Here is a 24,977-nt window from a genome sequence, read left to right as displayed (position 1 = left end):
GCTGTCTCCTTTCTTGGTCTCCAACTGTGGAATGCTTTCCCCTATAAATTAAATCCATCAGACCCCATCTATCCTTTTGAAAGTTCTGAATGCCTTTCTATGCAATTGTTACGCCTGTATCTGTCTTCTCTGTCAATTCAACTTTGTTTTTAGCCTCAAGATGTTGTTTTAGATGAATGTAGCACTTTACAAATTATTTTTATTCAACTCTATATGGAGTAGTGATGCAGATCTTACATTTTTTTGTAACCATCCCACTCTTAAATCCCCAGCTGTGACACAGACAACAACTACCCTTCCTGGATTCCCTTATATTAGTGACTGGATCAATCCCCCTCTATCACAATAGTAGCAATGGAGTCCATATGTGCAATGTACTCACATCACATTGACATAACTGAGGAATTGTCTGGTACTGAATTCTCATGTCCTCTTCATCAAGCACACTGGACAGTGATATTGTTTTTCTTCATCCACTGGATTAGGCATGGCCTGTGATAAAGTTAAAGTTCAGTTCCACAAAAATATGTTTCATTCTATTCCAGGATGCTGTTGAATTGGTATCTATCTGGACTCCAAGATCTGTGTCATTCTACCAAGTGATAGCAGCCATGTACATCTTGGCTCCTGTTTGCAGTGGCTGGTTTTATTAACTGTCAGGAGCTCACCCTACTCCTTTCTTGCTTTTGCTTCCTAGCCAACTTCCCTTGTCCGATTGTGCAGCAGCCAAATGCTCTGCCAAGTCAAATATAGCTTTTGGTTCTGTGAAGCGAGTTTTGTTCCATCTATGACTTTTAGTTTAGCTGGGATTATTAGCATGTACTTGAGGTTCAGTGATATTTTTTTTTTTTTTAGTTCTAGGAAGGAACTGGTTTGGAGCTGCACCATTGTAGTGTAATTATGAAATATAAGACTCTTACTGTTCTTAAACCGGAGTGGGCCTCACAGCTAAGCTCTTTAGTGCAAGTGATCTCTGTGGTTTAGAATCCAGCTGACCTATAGGCTGGGCTGTGATCCCAGGGCTAATAGTGCTACCAGGATGCTTCAGACTCTTAATTGTAAAAAAACAATACATCTGCTGGTGCTTCCTGGGTAGCCAATATTCAAGAAAAGGTTCCATTCTTTGCCCCTCAGTTTTTTTCTGGTAACCCCACTATCTTCCTGTATTTTTCTTCTTGAACATTTCGCAAGTCTTTAGCTCAATATTTAATGAATTGCACATCCTGTAGATCTGTGATATGGTGGAGCAATTATTAGACAAAGAGCTGTATCATCACCAACATGGAACCTATCTCTGCACTTTTCCAGAAAGCTTGTTCTGGCCTTCCTCCAAATGACTAAAGTCTAGAACCACAGCTCCAATTCTGTGCTATAGTGCTTCACATATCTTCTTAGAGGCACTTACCAAGAAGTCTTGTCTGAAAGGGCATCTAAAGTGCTTCCTCCTTTCCCCTTTTTGCCTCTGACAAAGGTGACCAATGGTGTAGTGCACTGCATTTTTAGCTTTGATAGCCTGGTTCTGCCCATTGCCTTGGTGTCTCTTCTTTCCACCAGCCTTGCCATTCAGCACTAGGGTCAGGTGCAGCCTCTACTCACTTATCTTTTTTCGAAATGGCATGTGGTGTCTCCATTTATGTTTTGCCCAGATTGCCCACTGCTTTCCATGACTTCAGTGACCTCACTATCCTGTGTGCTGTTCTAGTCACTTCCTCTTGTGTTTCGCTGAGCACCCCATTTTTTGTTTACCCTTTTGATGGCTCTTTTTCATGTTCTGGTCATCTTGCCTGCCATTCATGAGCAAACCACCCAGTCTGGTACATCCCAGGAATGGGTGCTCTGCCACAGAGGCCTGTCTCTGCAATCTGTATGTGGCCCAGCATGATTGAGACAGATTCCAATGACCAAATTACCACCCAATGGGGCCTCTGGGAGCCTCCTCAGCCCCCCAACAGCAGCCTGGTATGGCCTCTTTCAGATCCACCATTGCTTCTCATCCATCCGAGACAATTTTACCCTCAAGTATGAGTCCAGTCTGTTGTCTCCAAGTATTTAGAAGAACAACGATGATGGGGGAAACTCAGGATTACTGCAGACATATACTTGAAATGGGAAGGTGGCAGAAGTCACAGGGATATTTGTTGCTTCATCGGTGTGGAGTCGTGGAATGCTACGATCTCAGAATTATGTTTTAGAATGTGGCAAAGGGGATGAGGGTGGGAATTCTATAAGACCATTTGGAGGCTAGGCTGTGGCGGATATGCTTCAAATAAACTAACTTGCAGTCTCCCTTAGTCAGTGGTCCCACTTTATCAGTGTGGCTTTTGGTGAGAATTTATATACAATCGGCAGCTGGCTGTGGCCTCCAGTTTTCATACTATTCAATGCAGGCCACCAAAAGAACCACACTGTCCTTCTTTGAGACCTTTATGACTCAGGACAGTACTTGATTTCACTGTTCTGTTATAGACAGATTTAATTTGCCCTTTTACAAGTCATGGTTCCTTATATGATAATGTTCCTGCCACATATCTAGCCAATCACACATTTATTTGAGCAAATATGTCTCAGCTGTACGCATTACTTAACATCTCATGAGGATTCATCAATACACTTGAAAGGTTCATTTTCAACCCCGGTTGATTCACATACAGCCTACGTGCTATGCAGAGGAAAGAGTGTTGTTTTTTCAATTCCACTTCTTTACTATATGCACGTATTGGCTGATCAAGAATTATGTTGATTGTAGGTTTACTGAAGGAACTAGCATAGCTCAATAGACTCAACCTGAAATGTATTTTATTTCAGTTTAGCTAATAACGTAATTGCATCTGTGTCAGATTCTCTTTCAGCTGCTGTTGGTGTGGTTTCAAATCCTTAGAACATACAAAGTTAGCTTCCAAGTAGTTTATGAGAAAAGTTACTAAAAGATTAATAAAAGCAAGACAGAAGTAACATAGTGCATAAGGGAACCAATGGCTTCCCCTACCATTTGGTTAGAAACCTTCTACTAGTCAATTATTCTCCCAGTTCCTCATGAGTCCACTGCTGGCAAAATTAAAAGCAACAGTTAATAATTGTTCCCAATAATAATCCATAAACACATTTAACAATACTTTTAGGATTATATGAGCAATTTTCAGGTGTTTGCATTGAAGACAGCTCCCAATGAAGATGCAAACTAGAGTTTACTGGCAGCTGTGAGTCACCTGAATATTCAAGCAGTATCCAGCCCTGAACCAGAAGATTCCAGAGATCTTTAAGCTTCAGCATTTACGAGAGATAAATTTACCAGCAGTCAATCTAAATGAGAATCACACATATAGTTAGTGTTATCTGGAAAATATGGTATGGCTCCAGTCATTAAGCACAATTGCTAGCCCCCTCTTTTGTAATGTGTCCCTTACAGACCTTTGCTTCTGCCAGATGCATGCTCATTGGTGCAGAGATTCCAGTAGGTCAAAGCTCGGGCATGCAACATCCCCCAGGGCACCATCCGGGGAATGGGAAGAGCTCATATGACCTAAAAGGGTTTTGCAATTGGTCAGGGATTAATTTGACAAGTATGCTCAAAGCTTACAGACACTAGGAGCACGAGATTTTGGAGAAAGCATTCTTTCATAAAATGGCTCAGTCTAGTGCACAGCCATAGGTTTGGTCTACAGAGTTTCCAAGTATCTTTGAAATGTTAAAGTACGGCATGATAGCCAATTACATTTTCCAGAATGAAGAGGCAAGGTACAAACAATCAGAAGTTGCAACATGACTGAAAATATGTTTAGGAAGCAGTCCAAATGCCTGGCAATATCCCTAAGGAAGCAGACCCATCACATGTGGATGTAATATTATAGGTTTGAGCTGAGTAGTTCATGGACTTGGGGGCCCAGATTTACTAAGATTTTGCATCAAGGTTGTGTTATTCTTGTGGGGCAGCGCTGACGCAAAATCCATTTTGGCATTCACTAAGCTACGCAAAGTTGATTTCTGTGGTGTAGTAAATACAAAGTAATGCAACGTAGTACATACTGCTGCTTTGTGTTACTTTCATCTGTAAGGCATTACACAAGTGCGGCATGCGCATTCCAAAACATTCTCACATGCATTTGGATGCAAACCTAGATTTACAAATGCTTGAAAAAGAAATGTTTGCACCTGATTTTCCACGCCAGTCAGGTAATGGCCTACAAATGCCAAAGTTATGTTTCTATAGAAGTTTGTGAAAGAAATGGCATTCATTTATCAATCAAGTTCTAATTTTCTTTTCTCTCCACAGAGAAGTCTTTGGAACAGACTTGATGTGGCCCTATGTGATGGGCCTCTGCGCGGTCACATCTCTAGTCCAGTTCGTCACTCTGCCATTCCTCCCAGAGAGTCCTCCTTACCTGCTTATGGAAAAGCAAGACGAGGCCGGCTGCATGCAAGGTACAATGTAGGGGGTGGGTGGGATATGATGTCACAGGGTCCGCAGTACACTTGTCTGTGCATTGTAATTAGCAAATAAACATGTACGTTCACCCTACTCAAGATGCTAAAGGCCAGAATGCACCTCCTATGAGAGGACAAAAGTATGACTGGGCAATATTGCCCCTCTCACCTGGCCACCCCCAGAAGGGAAACCAGAACTCATTTAGCCTGGTTTCAACACAAAAGTGCTAAAACGGAGGGGAAACTATCTGAGCAAGTTTATAATCAGCGGGCGAAACTGTTTGCTCACCTATTGGACTGGCAGCAGTGTTTTAATTGGGAACTGTCCCTCTGCTTCTTATTCTTGGCAGTGACAAAAACTGACATAGAAACAATAAGGGAACTATGCGCATTACTACATCCCAGCAATCAAGTCAAAAAAAGTGGAAGATCAAAGGTGCAGTGGCTTACCGAAACTTGAGGGCTTCCCCCTGCAAGGTACATGGAAGCTGTCAAGCTAGGGGTCCATCGCCCTTAAACAGTGTACTGTGCTGAGGAGGTCCCCTGGAGCTCAGGCCCCCTGCACCATGCCAGCTGCGGGGGCCTTTGTTATGCCAGTGGAGGCCTGGTGGTATATATATATGTGTATATGCATGAATACATATATGTATGTGTATATATATATATATACATATATATCTATACATATATATATATATATATACATATATATATATATATATATATATATATGTATATATGTGTATATATATTTTGCTTTGTGTCGAAGTCGAACAAAGTCCTGAAATAAATCAAGGGATCCAAGTTCTCCTGCTCAAGAACTGCCACTCACAGCACCACTCACCTTTAGTCTTCATTAGAGTATTCATTATTAATGTATACATACAACCAAAGTATTCATTATTAATGTATACATACAACCAAACACACTCTCCAAAAAAGAATGAATAGGAAAAAGAATAAGGTTAGGTCAAGGCTACATGAAACATACCCCCCCACCAGGGATTTTCCTGACTTGCGACTTTAATATGAATTTAATTCACACACCACAGAAAAATGTAATTTTAAGCATTCGAAATGGCCACTGGGAAGTACCAACGTGATGCCAAACAAATGGCAAGAAGCGTCAGAACAAACAAGGTGATTATTTAGTCGTTGAGTTGGAGCATCTAGGAATGAGGGTCCTGAATGGTAGAACGATGGATGGTACTCCACCATGCTTAACGTATGTAGGTTCCAACTCGCACTTGATTACACAATCATCTCACTTAACTTGTATTCTTTGCTAAAGGCATATAAAATAGTTCTAGCAGAGAGTGATCATTTTCCAAAACAGATAGGAATATGCATAGATATTCCGAAACTTCCACATGTGACAATAAATGTCACCACTCTTTACACAATCTATGATAACAATTTCTAATGCTCTGATACACCCATAATTCAGAGAGTAAAAAAAAAGCAGAGGAAACTCTTCAAGTAACTTAAGCCACCTACTTTGACCCAGTTCCGTATTGGGAGGAATTCAGCTAGTCTGACAATGTAATAAAAAGGAAAAAGGTTGTTAGAAATCAGTCTCTAGTTGACAGAGGTATACACCCTGTCCAAGTAGGGACCACAATCCTATTCAGGGTAAGTCAAATACACACCCTAAATTATCCTGTGCTCACCCTCTTGTAGCTTGGCACAGTGCAGTCAGGCTTAATTTAAGAGGCAATGTGTAAAGTATTTGTGTAACACTTTAAAAAAAAAATTGTTTATTTATGCATAGAAAAGAACACATACAACTATGTACTACATTATAGCATATTACTTTAGGGGGAAATTACAATCCAGCCACACGGCCAATGTCAATACCAGTTTAGAGACTCCATCTCCGATTCTACACATTTTGCTCCAACCTAGCATGCATGGAGAAATAAGACATTAATGGTAATAGGCTAGGTCGACCCAGCCACCACAAACTGAGCAAGCACATCGATTAGCGGCGCCAACCCCTACAAATTCAGTGCAGTACACTTCAATACATTAACTATCAAACAGAACACTCTAATTATAGTAAGCATCGACAGACCAGAAGATAGTGCAACGAACGTCCGTCATTCATCCAAGGCATCAAGCATATGCGGCTGAGGGGTCGCCCGGGGAGGCAGCGTAGCAGCATCCCAGAAACAAGTCAGGAACCAAGGAGAGGAGGCGGGCTAGCTCATGACGACTCCCATACCAAAAGCAAAGGTTGTAAGCACACCCTCCCATAAACACCAAAACTCACATCCATGCCCCTATAACCCCCACACTCAGTCCTCGAATGGCCTAACCATGACCAGAGCTCAATCAGCAGAAGCATCCTTTAAGGAGCCCTCTCCCTCGCACTCCTGCACACCAGATAACTCATTAACCATGGTATGCCAGATCTCCAAATCACGATCAGCATGCTCGTCCACTCGAACCTTTCATAAGTGACATTCCTCTGCGGTAGCCCATTCAGCTAAATCACTTAGCCAAGTAATATGCAGTTGGGGTTGCGGGCTGGCCCATCGGATCAAAATGCGCCTTTCCGCCAAAATAAGCCCCAGCTGTGCAAATCTATACGCCATTTTATAACCCTTTTTAGGGACAGAGAGCAGGCCCAGCAGGCAGTGTTTCATTCCTTCCTGCACTCTCACAGCCGTCACCTCCTTCAGTGTCTTCATTACTAGATGCCAAAATGGTTGGACAGAGCCACAGACCCATGCCATGTGATCAAATGAAGCTGACTGTACTCCACAGCGGCCACAGCTGTCAGGCCTTGAGGGAAATATTCAATGCAAGCGTTGAGGTGTCAGGTATGCTCTATGCAAGTAATAGAAGTTTGTCAACTTAAATCAGGCATTGCTAGTCACATCCCGCACCAGAGAACAGGCCCTATTCCATTTCCCCATCCGTGAGTGCCATTCCCAGGCCAGCTTCCCAGCGGTCCCTAATCCCCTGTGTGCCAGTTAGTCTGTCACCCTTGAGAGCTTTATAAGTTCAAGACAGGAGGCCACGGTCACCTCCAGATCAAGAAGTGTCACCAGGAGATGGGATTCAGCTGGCTCCTCTGTAAAGGACGTTTAAAGCTCTCCAAATGTTCGCATACTGTAGGAACTGCCTTTGACCTATTCCAAACAGGGATTCTGCCTCTTCCCTTGTAATGAATGTGACATTGTGAAATAAGTCACCAGCATTATTACAACCCCCTGCATGCCACTTCGCAAAATCCATCACCTCAGCAGCCTTGACAAAAGGTCTGACCCCCCATAGTAGAAGCAGGCGCACATAGGGGGTCTTGCGCAGAACCCACACTACCGCAATCTCCCAAGCTCTCAACACCTGCTCCACCAGGTAAGGGGCACCTTGCGGAACCCCAGAGCCACCCATTAGTATATGCGGGAGGCGCTCCACACAGACAGACAGAGCCAGCTAACAAATCCTTTTCCCAATTGGGGGAATCCTTACACCACTGGACTGCATACTGTAGTAACCCGGCTAAGTAATATAAATATAAGTCTGGCAGCCCCAGGACTCCACTAACCAGGTCTAACTTCAAAGCTTCCATGCAGACTTTACATCTCTTGCCCGCCCAGACTAGGGATAATAGCAATTTATCAAGCTGCTGGAATAGCGAAAGAGGGAGCTCACAGAGTGAATTCTGCATAACATACAGGCAACATGGAAGTAAGATAATTTTACTAATACTTTACTTTACTAAGTGCGATTCTACCCATAACCGATAACGGGTGAACGTTCCAAAATTGAATAGAGGCACGGAGGCCCTCCAGTACTCTTTCCATATTTAAAGTAAATTGCAATTGCGGGGAGTGTGTAACCCGGATGCCTAAATATGAAAAGGACTCAGTCTCCCAGGACAGACCTAATCGGGGCAACTCTGACGCTGCCATCGTCGACAGACCTGCCATCGGTAATAACACAGTTTTGTGCCGGTTAACTTGGAGGCCCGACACCTGCCCAAAAATGTCCATCATACCCAACAAGAGGGGGACCGCCCGCTCAGGGTCCGTGACGTACACCAGAGCATCATCTGCATACAATGATATTATATGGGTTCTCGTCCCCTCACGGTTGCCCCAACTATCCGTCAGTCCGTAGTTGTATGGCCAGAGGCTCCATGGCCAACACGAACAGCAGTGGCGACAAGGGGCATCCCTGCTGAGTGCCTCATTCGATAACAAAGGATTCTGACACTATCGCCCCTGTACTCCCTCTCGCCTGAGGCGGTGTATACAAAAGACGCACCCAGGATAAAAAGACGGGCCTATGCCTATCCTGCGCATCACCTCCCATAGATATTCCTTGGATAAGGTGTCAAGCGCTTTCTCCATATCTAGAGCCACTAGAGCTGGGGGAAACACAGAGTCATGAGTCTTGTGTAGTATATGTGATAAGCACCGTATATTCATATGAATACCCCTCCCCGGTATAAATCTGCATTGATCTCCCTGTAATAAATGTGTCACCACTTGACTCAAACAAGAAGCCAAAACTTTAGCTAATAATTTAACATCAACATTTAGCATGGACAATGGCCTATAAGAGCCTGGGTCATCAGCCTCCTTCCCTGGCTTTGGTAGCTTGACTATCAAAGCTTCCCGCATATGCTCTGGTAGAGCCTATTTCGTGCCTTTTGGAGTATTTCCAACAACCTTGGAAGAATCACAGTGGAATAGGTTCAGTAAAATTCGACTGGTAGCCCGTCCGGACAAGGTGCTTTCCCGGAAGCCATACCTCCCAAAGCCTTCACTAGGTCTTCCAATGACACCTCCACCTCCAATTCCTCCACCTGGGCCTCCGTAAGGTGAGGCATCCGGAGACCATCCATGTACTCCTGTATCGGGGTCACGTCCACACTCCATGGTGAGGCATAAATATTCCACAAGTGCACTCTCAGGTGTGGATTCACCCGTAACTGTCCTAAAGTCTTTTCCCCAGAAAAAACACGGAGCATCTGGATGATGGGGATGGGATGCTCCCACCGGAGGAGCAAAGCCAACATTCGCCCGAGCGGTCCCCCTCCCAAAATGGCCGCTGCCTATAGTTCCGGCAGACATAATTATCCAGTCTATCCCAGAGGTCCACAATTCTACCTCGCACCTCAAGGCAATCCGACTCCGAAGCATCTCTATTATCTACATGGCGCTGTATGGCTGCCAATACTTCCTCTTGCTCGGTGAGCTCGCTGTCCAGGCGTTTCCTGATACCATATGTTTTACTAATGCTTTCCCCTCTGATAACTACTTTCAGTGCCTCCCATTCTGTGCCTCCATTCGTAGCCGTGACCCAATTTGTACTTAAATATCCAGCACACCCTGAAGATCTTTTTTGCATTCAGGATCACCTAGTAATTCATGACGCAAACGCCACAGGGGGATCGCAGGCTTGGGTATGTGCGTTTCACATTCCAAAAGGAGGGGGGCATGGTCCGATAAGAACCGGACCTTGTAAACAACTCAGCGTACGTCTAGTGAGCCATCATTGGCAAGGAGAAATGTAACCATGGGTGGGTGTGTAACACGAAAATATTTTAGATTTGGGGTACATTTCTCTCCACACATCTACAAAGTGTAGATTCCTCATAATGCTCAGCAGTTTGGCAGTCATATGCGTCTTCGTATTCATCTTTGGTGGGTCCCTATCTAGTGCTCCGTCTAGGACGCAATTAAAGTCACTAGCCCACAGGATGGGCATCCCAGTGTAAGACATTAATTTATGTTGGAGATGATGATAGAACCCCGCATCATCAGTGTTAGGGGCATAAATATTCAAAAGACAGGGCTCACGGCTATCTAGTATGCCGTGTAAAAATATGTATCAGCCTTGCACATCTGCTTTTAGACTTCTTAATGTAAAGGGAGTCCCAGGAGCAACCCAAATAGAAACCCCCCTAGAGTAGGATGAATAGGTCGCCGAATGAAGCTGCCCCTCCACTTTTTCTGCACTTTTTGCGCTTCATTCTCTACCAAATGAGTCTCCTATAGGAGAGCAATATGTATGCTAAGCCGTCTAAGATATGTATGTACTCTGTAGAGCTTCATAAAGGAATTCAGTCCTCTAACATTCCATGTAACTATGTGTGTCAGGGTACCCACCATATTCTGATCCAATCCACATGCCCCTCTACACCTCCCGTCCGTCCCCTCCCCACCCACATGCAGCTCCCCAGCACAGACCCCCGGCCCAGTGCATGCGCAACCAGATAAGTCGATGCCTCCTAAACAGAAGAATGCCCACAGTGCTCACAGTGTCAAATACAGAACTCCAACTCAAACTAGAACCCGCATGAAATTCCCCAATCCCACCCCAGGTGAACACCTCCCACAACTAGTGTCTGCCCAATTGTGTGTCTACCCCGCTATCTCTTCTATAGCCCAGAAGTGGGGAGCAATCGCCTTTCCCACTCGATAGCCAGATTCAGGTCCGGACTGCACTCTAACAAAAGTTAACCAACAACAGGGGAGCTAGCTCAGGTCTACCACTCCGCTACTGCCTCCAGACCAACCGTTAACCTGGACCCCCCACCCCCCAGCACCAAAAGGCAGCAGTAAATAGGGGAAAGAGATGGTCAGAGAAAGAGAAGAGATCCAACAGAGAGAAGACCCCGAGCATCAATCCAGAACCATAGTACTTGACTCCAACCACAACAGAAGGTCCAATGAATCACTCAGGTGTCCTCATTTCCTACTTCTGGAGACAGTGTGCCCGTGACACAGGTGGACCCGGAGTGCAAGGGCACCTCCGATGTGACAGTTTGGACCAACAGTTCAGCTTCCATGTGCTCCTGTCTCCTACGTTCAAGACTCAGAGTACCGTCCGAGGGAACAATCACTCGGCTTTGTCGGCCGGCGCAATGGCGTCTGGTACTTCTGTGGGCTGCAGTATGCAATTCCGCTGTCCCTGGGGGCCTCCCGCTACCCTCCCCATGCACGGAGTCTGTCGTTCCTGACTCATCATTCCGCTCCAACCAGTCCCACTCTGCTTCAGGAGACTGAAAGAAATGCGAGCGGCCCGCATGGAGAACTTTCAGTTTGGCTGGATACAGCAACATATAAGTATAGCCCAGTTCTTTTAGCTTACATTTAACACCAGCATATGATTGTCCTTGGAGCTGCACCGCCCTGGTATAGTCAGGAAAAAAGCAGATGGTGTGATTCTCAAATGTAGGATCTCCATGTTTGCGCACCTCCTGTAAAATTATGTCGCAGTCTCTATAGTTAAGGACCTTGGCTATAATCGTTCGTAGAGGGGCCCCTGGCAGCAGCGGCACTTCTAGGACCCTGTGCGCACGCTCCACCACAAATACAGCCGACAAGGGGGGTATCAGGTAACGTTTTGCGGATTCAGTCTTCTAGGAAGGCCTCAACATTTGCCCCCTCTACACCTTCGGGGAAGCCCACTATACGGAGGTTACACCGTCTCGCCTTACCCTCCGCATCCTCGACCTGCACTTCCAATTTGTGTGTTTTAGCTTCGAGGATGGCCACCGAGGCCTTCAGCATGTCCATAGCACTTCCTTAAGTAGCACCATGAACCTTGTCCCAGGCCTGACATTGCAGCCTGAAGGCAGTGTCCCACTGCCATGTGGACCTGGCATTTCAAACCCCTCGACAAGCCTTAAATTCCTCTTTTATCACATATAAGTCACCCCTAAGGTTGGCCCTAGATAACCCATAGGGCAGAGTGCTGTATAATTAAAAGGGAGGACATGTACTTTTTAGTTTTATATGTTGGATTTATTATTGCAAGTTTGGAACTGACACTTTTAGAAAGTTGGCATTTTACTGCCCTTAGCCCTCTGTGCCTGCAGCCTACCTAGATCACATGACTGGGTGTAACTGACAGTTGGGACTTTGTGAATTTACCCCAGACAGTCACACATTAGTGGGATTAGCAGAGCCTGAATGGCACATTGACTGGATTGATGGTGGGGAGAGCTAAGCACAGCCCCACTTACAGCTGAATAGGCTGTGCCCAGTCTCCTCACAATAGGCTTAACAACCCTGCATTGTCATTGTAGCCAGCTAAGAGCCAGGGAAAGGGAGGCAGGACATTCCTGGTACATCAGAGAACCCTTCTGGAATCGTCTCCCAACTTCTAAGAGCAGGGCCTCAGGGTATAAACTTAGGGCTCTCAGACCTTCTCCTCAGTTCACTACTAGATCTGTGGAAGGGTTCTCAGAGGACTGCCTGCTGCTGTGACATGCTGTGCTCTCTGCCAGACTGCTGCTGTAGCCGGAAGGACTGCTTTGCTGCCTGGGCCCTGCTTGGAACCTTCAGAGGCCAACCCTGATGTAGAGCCCTGCATCACCACTTACACCCAGTACTTCAGAAGTGACTCTAAGGGCTAGTTCAGCTGGCCTCCTGTTCTGAGCACCAGGAATATAACAGGCTCCCACCATCTTACATCTGCACCTGGACCCAGCCTGTGTGGGCTCTGAACCCCCAAGAGGTTTGCATCCACTCCTGGACCCTTGGTTGTGGTGTTAAAGGTGCCCAGATGACCCATTCTCAAAATTGAAGACAGGCAAAAAAGTCATCTAAAAATCAGTAGGAGACCAGGACCAACATGCTCGCCTATACGCCCAATGTGCATTGCCGTTCAGATTGACTTTGCGGCTTCTCCCACTATGTTCTTCTCTGCAGCAGCAAATCCTCTTCAGCGGCTCCTCACGAAAGGGGTATCCGACCCTGTGGAACTGTCTTCGGCTACAGCATGGTTTCTCGTGCCATTGCAGATTTTTTGCTTCCATCACAACAACTGAGTCTAAAGGTATAAATCATCACCGTGGCTTCACTCCACGGCTATCCAGTGGCATCACTCCCTCTTTGCACATTCCTGAAGTCTTGCCCCACTGAATTTCTACCTTTTCAGAGACCTTTTCTTCCAAAATGTTCTATGTCCAGAGATAAGCGCTGACCGGGCCCAATCCACTTTGTGTATCCAACCTACGCTCCATCCCAGTTGGCTTTAACTTTTGACTTTGCCACGGTCTAGCGTGAGCAGATGCAGGCTTTCTTGGTGCTGTATCATATTGCATATCCATGCAGTGTTTGATCTTGAGCAAGAACAATGCCTCAGGCTTCACATCTGGATAATTAACACTCTGAGATGCAATCTTGGCTCTCTGAGATGCAATCACAATCCTCTGAGGTATAAGCATGGCTATGGAATTATGTGATTCTGCAGCTTATTCTGAAAAATTATAGATTTGCTTCATTTGCCTCATAATCCATCATCTGCTGCACAACCTGCAGAGTTGAACAAAAAAAAGGTTTCTGGCTCAAACAATGAAAAGTTACTAAAAATGTGACAATGTCTTCCTTTGTAGTGGAAGGCCCTTTGCAACACTAAACTGGCCATCTTTCAGTTGCTTATTTCTATATTTGGTTGTTAAACTGGTACTAATTATGTGACATTTTGCTCCGAAAGTATCAACATGGGTAAAAAAATCACAAAATAATGAAGCAATACTATCAAAATATATGTGGCATTATGTCAAATCATTTGTCTTTTCTTGCTGCATATTTTAGTCAACCCTGCCACATACATTGGCACTCCCCTGTGGCATAATTTCAGTGGCCCTGGGTATGTGCTCAAAGCTCTGAAGATGTTTATTTTGCTAAGGCTGAGAAGAGCTTTTGAGGCCTTGACATTTTGAGAAACAGCCTCGGACATCTGAGGTGAAAGGTCATTGTAAGCTAATGTACATTTCCTGAGCATGATGCAAAATCTCTGAATTAATATATATAGACAAAAATGTACAAAGGCCTGTTTCTACCTAATTGAAAGGCAGAGGCATATTGCTAACTGAGAAACATTAAATATGTGAGAATAATGTACAGGTATGATAGAAATATATTATTATATATACAGTTAAGCTGCATGTCTTTGCATTATGCGTGGACTAGTGAAAATGACATGTTTAATAAATAATAATGAATTCTTATGATGTAGAAATCCTACAAATGACTGATATATTTTATGTACTGAGCCGCAGCATAAAGGCCTGAGTCAATATGATGTTTCAGGAGCTTCAAGGCAGCTCCAGCTAATGTTTCCAAAGCTGGGCGGTTGGCCAATACCCATTGTCAGTTCTTGTCTAGGGCATCATTCCAGTCGAGATGTCCTGCCAGTCAGGGTGAGTCTATGCTTTCCTTCACAGGAAAGAGTCTCAGAAGGTCCTCTCTTCAGACTGCCCTGCAGAGTTTTTTGATGGGCTGCCATGTGGAAAGAGATGTAGATTCTCTCCAGACAATTCATAGAACAAAGAAAGTGGAGGAAGAAGAAGACGGCAATGTGCTTGTTCTCTGTAAGCAGCACTCAACCTCAATTTAGAAAATTCTGTTCTTAGACTAAAGTAAATGCTTAGGAACACTTAAGAGCAGTGTAGTAAGTCACCGGGTGGCAGCAAGACTTGAGATAGGATTTATTGTCAAATCAACTACACCACAGTAGAAGATCTCACGCAGGAGCTCCTCCAAAAGTCCAAAGCATATACCAACTGTCATATTCAAATCACAACATTCTACTTTACTGCATCATTCTATGTAGCATAGAATCTTACTTGAGAATGTTCATCTCAAAGATAATAACTCATATACAGGGTACTTACTATAGGTAGCCCTAAACATGGGTGCACTAGTAACATTTGAAAAGTACTTTTTCCGTAATTCAGTCAATTTAATGTTCTTGAAGGGTTACACCATCCAGACTTAATTTGTGGTGGCGTTTTCTGGTACTCAGCACTGGCACTTATTTCTTAACTCATGCACTTAGTTATGAGAGTATGCCACGTGGTGGAGATCTCAGCATACGTTTTAGTACAGCAAAGGTGTGTAGTAATTCAGTGTATTACAAATTATAAAACACACCCATCCAAGCCACCCCTACATATAGGGTCTGACCTTCAATAATGCAAGTTGTCTGTGGATCTAAAGGTACACAGGCAGGCCAGTGAGCAGCTGTCTGTTTATCTCCAGACACCCCAAAAATGATAATATGCTGCCACTATTCAGGGCTTGCACAGAGGGAGGCAAGATGGGCTGACAGTGAAGAGCAGCATTCTGCAGCTTGGTGGGGGGGTGGTCTCTTGGGATCAGAATCCCCTCAGACACTTGCCAAAACAAAAGTATTGGGGATCTCCAGGAACAATGGTAAAATATTATAACTAAAGTGTCTTAGAGACTTTTGTCCTTGCCTAAGGACATTTTACATTACACTGTTTTACTGTTGTTTTTATCATCTTTTAACCCCTTCGCTGCCAGGCCTTTTCCCCCTCCTGTGCCGGGCCTTTTTTTGCCTATTTGGGGCAGTTCGCGCTTAGGCCCTCATAACTTTTTGTCCACATAAGCTAACCAAGCCAAATTTGCGTCCTTTTTTTCCAACATCCTAGGGATTCTAGAGGTACCCAGACTTTGTGGGTTCGCTTGAAGGAGGCCAAGAAATTGGCCAAAATACAGTGAAAATTTCGTTTTTTTCAAAAAAATTGGAAAAAGTGGCTGCAGAAGAAGGCTTGTGGTTTTTCCCCTGAAAATGGCATCAACAAAGGGTTTGCGGTGCTAAACTCAGCAGCTTCCCAGCTTTCAGGAACAGGCAGACTTGAATCAGAAAACCCAATTTTTCAACACAATTTTGGCATTTTACTGGGGCATACCCCATTTGTGCAATTTTTTGTGCTTTCAGCCTCCTTCCAGTCAGTGACAGGAATGGTCATGAAACCAATGCTGGATCCCAGAAACCTAAACATTTCTGAAAAGTAGACAAAATTCTGAATTCAGCAAGGGGTCATTTGTGTAGATCCTACAAGGGTTTCCTACAAAAAATAACAGCTGAAAAAGAAACATATTGAAATTGAGGTGAAAAAACCATCAATTTTTCTCTACGTTTTACTCTGTAACTTTTCCCTGCAATGTCAGATTATCGAAAGCAATATACCGTTACGTCTGCTGGACTCCTCTGGTTGCGGGGATATATAGGGCTTGTAGGTTCATCAAGAACCCGAGGAACCCAGAGCCAATAAATGAGCTGCACCCTGCAGTGCGTTTTCATTCTATACCGGGTATACAGCAATTCATTTGCTGAAATATAAGGAGTAAAAAATTGCTATCAAGAAAACCTTTGCATTTCCAAAAAGGGCACAAGATAAGGTGTTGAGGAGCAGTGGTTATTTGCACATCTCTGAATTCCGGGGTGACCATAGTAGCACGTGAATTACAGGGAATTTCTCAAATAGATGTCTTTTTTACACACACTCCTATATTTGGAAGGAACAAATGTAGAGAAAGACAAGGGGCAATAGTACTTGTTTTGCTAATCTATGTTCCCCCAAGTCTCCCGATAAAAATGGTACCTCACTTGTGTGGGTAGGCCTAGCACCCGCGACAGGATATGCCCCAAAACACAACGTGGACACATCACAGAAAACAGAGCTGTTTTTAGCAAAGTGACTACCTGTAGATTTTGGCCTCTAGCTCAGCCGCCACCTAGGGAAACCTACCAAACCTGTGCATTTCTGAAAACTAGAGACCTAGGGGAATCCAAGGAGGGGTGACTTGTGTGGCTCGGACCAGGTTCTGTTACCCAGAATCCTTTGCAAACCTCAAAATTTGGCTAAAAAAACACATGTTCCTCACATTTCTGTGGCAGAAAGTTATGGAATCTGAGAGGAGCCACAAATTTCCTTCCACCCAGCGTTCCCCCACGTCTCCCGATAAAAATGATACCTCACTTGTGTGGGTAGGCCTAGCACCCGCGACAGGATATGCCCCAAAACACAACGTGGACACATCACAGAAAACAGAGCTGTTTTTAGCAAAGTGACTACCTGTAGATTTTGGCCTCTAGATCAGCCGCCACCTAGGGAAACCTACCAAACCTGTGCATTTCTGAAAACTAGAGACCTAGGGGAATCCAAGGAGGGGTGACTTGTGTGGCTCGGACCAGGTTCTGTTACCCAGAATCCTTTGCAAACCTCAAAATTTGGCTAAAAAAACACATGTTCCTCACATTTCTGTGGCAGAAAATTCTGGAATCTGAGAGGAGCCACAAATTTCCTTCCACCCAGCGTTCCCCCAAGTCTCCCAATAAAAATGATACCTCACTTGTGTGGGTAGGCCTAGCGCCCGCGACAGGAAACGCCCCAAAGCGCAACGTGGACACCACCAAAATTTTGGAAGAAAACAGAGGTGTTTTTTGCGAAGTGACTACCTGTAGATTTTGGCCTCTAGCTCAGCCGGCACCTAGGGAAACCTACCAAACCTGTACATTTCTGAAAACTAGAGACCTAGGGGAATCCAAGGAGGGGTGACTGGCGGGGCTCGGACCAGGTTCTGTTACCCAGAATCCTTTGCAAAGCTCAAAAATTGGCTAAAAAAACACATGTTCCTCACATTTCTGTGGCAGAAAGTTCTGGAATCTGAGAGGAGCCACAAATTTCCTTCCACCCAGCGTTCCCCCACGTCTCCCGATAAAAATGATACCTCACTTGTGTGGGTAGGCCTAGCGCCCGCGACAGGAAACGCCCCAAAGCGCAACGTGGACACATCACAGAAAACAGACCTGTTTTTAGCAAAGTGCCTACCTGTAGATTTTGGCCTCTAGCTCAGCCGCCACCTAGGGAAACCTACCAAACCTGTGCATTTCTGAAAACTAGAGACCTAGGGGAATCCAAGGAGGGGTGACTGGCGGGGCTCGGACCAGGTTCTGTTACCCAGAATCCTTTGCAAAGCTCAAAAATTGGCTAAAAAAACACATGTTCCTCACATTTCTGTGGCAGAAAGTTCTGGAATCTGGGAGGAGCCACAAATTTCCTTCCACCCAGCGTTCCCCCAAGTCTCCCGATAAAAATGATACCTCACTTGCGTGGGTAGGCCTAGCGCCCGCGACAGGAAACGCCCCAAAGCGCAACGTGGACACCACCAAAATTTTTGAAGAAAACAGACCTGTTTTTAGCGAAGTGCCTACCTGTAGATTTTGGCCTGTAGCTCAGCCGCCACCTAGGGAAACCTACCAAACCTGTGCATTTCTGAAAACTAGAGACCTAGGGGAATCCAAGGAGGGGTGACTGGCGGGGCTCGGACCAGGTTCTGTTACCCAGAATCCTTTGCAAAGCTAAAAAATTGGCTAAAAAAACACATGTTCCTCACATTTCTGTGGCAGAAAGTTCGGGAATCTGAGAGGAGCCACAAATTTCCTTCCACCCAACGTTCCCCCACGTCTCCCGATAAAAATGATACCTCACTTGTGTGGGTAGGCCTAGCGCCCGCGACAGGAAACGCCCCAAAGCGCAACGTGGACACATCACAGAAAACAGACCTGTTTTTAGCAAAGTGCCTACCTGTAGATTTTGGCCTGTAGCTCAGCCGCCACCTAGGGAAACCTACCAAACCTGTGCATTTCTGAAAACTAGAGACCTAGGGGAATCCAAGGAGGGGTGACTGGCGGGGCTCGGACCAGGTTCTGTTACCCAGAATCCTTTGCAAAGCTCAAAAATTGGCTAAAAAAACACATGTTCCTCACATTTCTGTGGCAGAAAGTTCTGGAATCTGGGAGGAGCCACAAATTTCCTTCCACCCAGCGTTCCCCCACGTCTCCCGATAAAAATGATACCTCACTTGTGTGGGTAGGCCTAGCGCCCGCGACAGGAAACGCCCCAAAGCGCAACGTGGACACATCACAGAAAACAGACCTGTTTTTAGCAAAGTGCCTACCTGTAGATTTTGGCCTGTAGCTCAGCCGCCACCTAGGGAAACCTACCAAACCTGTGCATTTCTGAAAACTAGAGACCTAGGGGAATCCAAGGAGGGGTGACTGGCGGGGCTCGGACCAGGTTCTGTTACCCAGAATCCTTTGCAAAGCTCAAACATTGGCTAAAAAAACACATGTTCCTCACATTTCTGTGGCAGAAAGTTCTGGAATCTGGGAGGAGCCACAAATTTCCTTCCACCCAGCGTTCCCCCAAGTCTCCCGATAAAAATGATACCTCACTTGCGTGGGTAGGCCTAGCGCCCGCGACAGGAAACGCCCCAAAGCGCAACGTGGACACCACCAAAATTTTGGAAGAAAACAGACCTGTTTTTAGCGAAGTGCCTACCTGTAGATTTTGGCCTGTAGCTCAGCCGCCACCTAGGGAAACCTACCAAACCTGTGCATTTCTGAAAACTAGAGACCTAGGGGAATCCAAGGAGGGGTGACTGGCGGGGCTCGGACCAGGTTCTGTTACCCAGAATCCTTTGCAAAGCTCAAAAATTGGCTAAAAAAACACATGTTCCTCACATTTCTGTGGCAGAAAGTTCTGGAATCTGAGAGGAGCCACAAATTTCCTTCCACCCAGCGTTCCCCCACGTCTCCCGATAAAAATGATACCTCACTTGTGTGGGTAGGCCTAGCGCCCGCGACAGGAAACACCCCAAAGCGCAACGTGGACACATCACAGAAAACAGACCTGTTTTTGCAAAGTGCCTACCTGTAGATTTTGGCCTGTAGCTCAGCCGCCACCTAGGGAAACCTACCAAACCTGTGCATTTCTGAAAACTAGAGACCTAGGGGAATCCAAGGAGGGGTGACTGGCGGGGCTCGGACCAGGTTCTGTTACCCAGAATCCTTTGCAAAGCTCAAAAATTGGCTAAAAAAACACATGTTCCTCACATTTCTGTGGCAGAAAGTTCTGGAATCTGGGAGGAGCCACAAATTTCCTTCCACCCAGCGTTCCCCCAAGTCTCCCGATAAAAATGATACCTCACTTGCGTGGGTAGGCCTAGCGCCCGCGACAGGAAACGCCCCAAAGCGCAACGTGGACACCACCAAAATTTTGGAAGAAAACAGACCTGTTTTTAGCGAAGTGCCTACCTGTGGATTTTGGCCTGTAGCTCAGCCGCCACCTAGGGAAACCTACCAAACCTGTGCATTTCTGAAAACTAGAGACCTAGGGGAATCCAAGGAGGGGTGACTGGCGGGGCTCGGACCAGGTTCTGTTACCCAGAATCCTTTGCAAAGCTCAAAAATTGGCTAAAAAAACACATGTTCCTCACATTTCTGTGGCAGAAAGTTCTGGAATCTGAGAGGAGCCACAAATTTCCTTCCACCCAGCGTTCCCCCACGTCTCCCGATAAAAATGATACCTCACTTGTGTGGGTAGGCCTAGCGCCCGCGACAGGAAACGCCCCAAAGCGCAACGTGGACACATCACAGAAAACAGACCTGTTTTTAGCAAAGTGCCTACCTGTAGATTTTGGCCTGTAGCTCAGCCGCCACCTAGGGAAACCTACCAAACCTGTGCATTTCTGAAAACTAGAGACCTAGGGGAATCCAAGGAGGGGTGACTGGCGGGGCTCGGACCAGGTTCTGTTACCCAGAATCCTTTGCAAAGCTCAAAAATTGGCTAAAAAAACACATGTTCCTCACATTTCTGTGGCAGAAAGTTCTGGAATCTGGGAGGAGCCACAAATTTCCTTCCACCCAGCGTTCCCCCAAGTCTCCCGATAAAAATGATACCTCACTTGCGTGGGTAGGCCTAGCGCCCGCGACAGGAAACGCCCCAAAGCGCAACGTGGACACCACCAAAATTTTGGAAGAAAACAGAGGTGTTTTTTGCGAAGTGACTACCTGTAGATTTTGGCCTCTAGCTCAGCCGGCACCTAGGGAAACCTACCAAACCTGTACATTTCTGAAAACTAGAGACCTAGGGGAATCCAAGGAGGGGTGACTGGCGGGGCTCGGACCAGGTTCTGTTACCCAGAATCCTTTGCAAAGCTCAAAAATTGGCTAAAAAAACACATGTTCCTCACATTTCTGTGGCAGAAAGTTCTGGAATCTGAGAGGAGCCACAAATTTCCTTCCACCCAGCGTTCCCCCACGTCTCCCGATAAAAATGATACCTCACTTGTGTGGGTAGGCCTAGCGCCCGCGACAGGAAACGCCCCAAAGCGCAACGTGGACACATCACAGAAAACAGACCTGTTTTTAGCAAAGTGCCTACCTGTAGATTTTGGCCTGTAGCTCAGCCGCCACCTAGGGAAACCTACCAAACCTGTGCATTTCTGAAAACTAGAGACCTAGGGGAATCCAAGATGGGGTGATTTGTGTGGCTCGGACCAGGTTCTGTTACCCAGAATCCTTTGCAAACCTCAAAATTTGGCTAAAAAAACACATGTTCCTCACATTTCTGTGGCAGAAAGTTCTGGAATCTGAGAGGGGCCACAAATTTCCTTCCACCCAGCATTCCCCCACGTCTCCCGATAAAAATGATACCTCACTTGTGTGGGTAGGCCTAGCGCCCGCGACAGGAAACGCCCCAAAGCGCAGCGTGGACACATCACATTTTTTCATTGAAAACAGTGCCTACCTGTAGTTTTTGGCCTGTAGCTCAGCCAGCACCTAGGGAAACCTACCAAACCTGTGCATTTCTGAAAACTAGAGACCTAGGGGAATCCAAGATGGGGTGACTTGAGGGGCTCTGACCAGGTTCTGTTACCCAGAATCCTTTCCAAACCTCAAATATTGGCTAAAAAAACGCATTTTTCACACATTTCGGTGACAGAAAGTTCTGGAATCTGAGTGGAGCCACAAATTTCCTTCCACCCAGCGTTCCCCCAAGTCTCCCGATAAAAATGATACCTCAGTTGTGTGGGTGGGCCAGGTGCCTCCAACAGAATAAGGCCCAAAACTTGTAGAGATACAGGGGATAGTACTGCGAGTTTATAAGGACATATTCTTTTATACATCTTTAGACTGACTCTGCTTTGGGGACCCACATACGTGAGGTGTCATTTTATTTGGGAGACTGAGGGGAACACTGGGGAGTAGGAATTTTGTGCTGGAGTGGTGATCGTACGAAGAAAAGTCAGGAAAATATGCTTTTTTTAAGCACATTTTGAGGTTTACAGAGGAGTCTGGGTAAGAAAATGTTGGGGGATCCACGCAAGCCACTCCTCCCTAGACTCCTTGGGGTGTCTAGTTTAAAAAAATGTCTGGGTTTGGTAGGTTTCCCTAGATGAAGGCCGCACACAGGACCAAAAACATAGGTGCCCTCTCCCCCCCCAAACACAGGTAGTTTTGTAATATATCGTTTTGATGTGCCCACATACGTCCGTGATGTGCCAAACACTAAAATTTTGAAAAGAAACACACTTAGGTTATGTGAAAAAGACCCCTCACCCACCAACCAAGTTGGTGGCATGCTTCATCATCGGGGTCCCACCTGAGGCACCTAGCGTGTCATAGGTGTGCTGCGACGCCTGATTACAGCGGAGCAGGTTTGGTCATTTTTACCACACATACTGGTTGGATTTGGCACGAGGGTGAGTGATGGTTCAGTGGATCAAATTTTACTAACAAGAGCTTTCACAAAAATGAAAAGCACTGTTAGTAACTGAAAGGCAAAAAACTGAACCAATGACTCACAGCTCGTGAGCTGTAAAGCCGCGACAAGGCACCAACCGCTTTACAGTCCATTCACACAACTTTCATACATGACACACACAAGGCCATTCACACCGCCAGCCACGGGCCCAGCACATTACAACACTCACATCGACAGACAGCGCCACTCAAGGGCCCATCACTTACATACGCCCACATGCCTGATACAACAATCACACCAGCTGATGGGAGTGTGTGGACTGGTGTTTGGCTTGCAGTGTGTTGCAGTAGCCAACATCAAGTCAATATGTACAGTCTCAGCCAAGCCCCACTCCACACACAATGGCATCATATTTTTTTTTTTTTTAACAGAGGAACCCCTAACTAAGTAGAAAGAATTACAAAACAACAAACACAAAAGCTCTAACTAACAACATGACAGAAATGCTAACCATGAAACTAAACACATGAAAATACAAAACAGACATGAGTTTACACTCATGGTTGTTCCCAGAAATTCTTCTGGGTGTGGTAATTCTTAAAACAAGCACCGACACACAGCCCAGGCTTTGAAGGACAATCTGGGCAGTACATTCGAGTCTCCCTCCGGATACCTCTTCGAAAACACACTCTACATTTCTTAGCTGGAAAGTCTTTTTTGGGTGTGGGAGGAATGTGCTCAGCAAAGTGGCGATCTTTCAATCTAGCCACATCCTCCACCACTGCTTCTCTAGGAACTCTGGCCTGTTCCACCACAATAAGGCTCTCTATCACTGACTCCTGAAATTTCACAAATGTCATCTTTGAGTCTGGAGACCTATCCCTAAACACAATAAAAGCATTGAAGGTTGCTAAGTGGAAGAGGTGAAGTGCTAACTTCTTATACCAAACATAAGACTTACGAATAGCAGTATAAGGTTCCAACCTCTGGTCAACTCTATCTACACCTCCCATGTGCTTATTATAATCTAAAATGCACACAGGTTTGCGCACTTCAGCAACCTGGCCCCAAACAGTCACAGGGGAAGTACTCTCATCATGGATGGTACTTAGCATGTAGACATCCCTCTTGTCTGAAAATTTCAAAGCTAGCAGCTCCTCGTTCCGCAAGGCACAGCACTGTCCCCTCTCAAGTTTTTTACAGACAAGCTCCCTTGGATAGCCTTTCCGGTTAGAACGGATTGTGCCACAAGCAACTGTGTCCACTCTAAACAATTCCTTGAACAACTGCACACCAGTGTAGAAGTTATCTACATACAAATGGTGACCTTTGTTGAACAGTCGTCTACCAAGATCCCACACTATTTTCTCAGTAACTCCAAAAGTGGGAGGACAACCAGGGGGGTCAATATTGGAATCCCTACCAGTGTACACACGGAAACTATACACATATCCTGTCCTACTTTCAGACAGCATATACAATTTAATTCCATATCGTGCCCTTTTGCTAGGAATGTACTGCCTAAAAACCAAACGACCCTTGAAGAGGACCAAAGACTCGTCCACACTTATCTCTTTGCCTGGAACATAGACCTCCGAAAACCGATCTACAAAATGATCAAGGACAGGCCTAATCTTAAAAAGACGGTCAGAATCTGGGTGATCTCGTGGCAAGGCTAATGCATTGTCAACAAAATGCAGCATCCTAAGAAGAAGCAAATACCGATTACGACTCATGGTAGCTGGAAATATAGCTGTTGCCATCAAGGGACTAGTAGACCAATAAGAAGCCAGTGACGGCTTCCTTATCAACCCCATCAAAAAAGTCAAACCCAAAAACTTTTTTAGCTCCTCCAAATTTGTGGGAATCCACTGGGCAGCTCTAGAGTGTGGCCTAAGTCTAGCAGCGTTGTCCCTCAAATGCTGCTCCGCATACAAATTAGTCTGCTCAACAATCTCTTCCAAAAACACATCATCCATGAATAACTCAAAGAAATTGATAGGCATAAAGTTCTCTGTATTGGCGTTACACCCCGGGAGACCAGTAAAGGCAGGCAACTCTGGCTGCTCCATGTTTGGGGCAACCCAGACATCAGGTCTTCTAACGGGAAACCTTTCAGCCCCAGGTTGCTGCACTATTGGCACATCAATGTCCTCCTCTAAAACAGAACCTTCATCTGCACTGAGTGTGGCTTCATCATCAGAAGATTCCCCTCCAACAGAAA

At 45.6% G+C, this 24,977-nt stretch overlaps 1 protein-coding gene across 1 annotated transcript in view; it reads left to right on the top strand.

The window, feature by feature from the left end:
• The window catches only part of LOC138265166 (solute carrier family 2, facilitated glucose transporter member 11-like), a 353,929-nt gene that overhangs the window by 185,832 nt on the left and 143,120 nt on the right, over positions 1–24,977 (top strand). Inside the window, exon 6 of the mRNA XM_069212714.1 lies at positions 4,271–4,419. Within this exon, the coding sequence (XP_069068815.1) occupies positions 4,271–4,419 (149 nt within the window). The remainder of the gene's footprint in view (positions 1–4,270; positions 4,420–24,977) is intronic.

This window comes from Pleurodeles waltl, chromosome 11 (genome assembly GCF_031143425.1).
Source record: "Pleurodeles waltl isolate 20211129_DDA chromosome 11, aPleWal1.hap1.20221129, whole genome shotgun sequence".
NCBI lineage: Eukaryota > Metazoa > Chordata > Amphibia > Caudata > Salamandridae > Pleurodeles > Pleurodeles waltl.
Note: the sequence above shows the minus strand (reverse complement) of the source record. Positions and strands in the feature narration are given on the sequence as shown.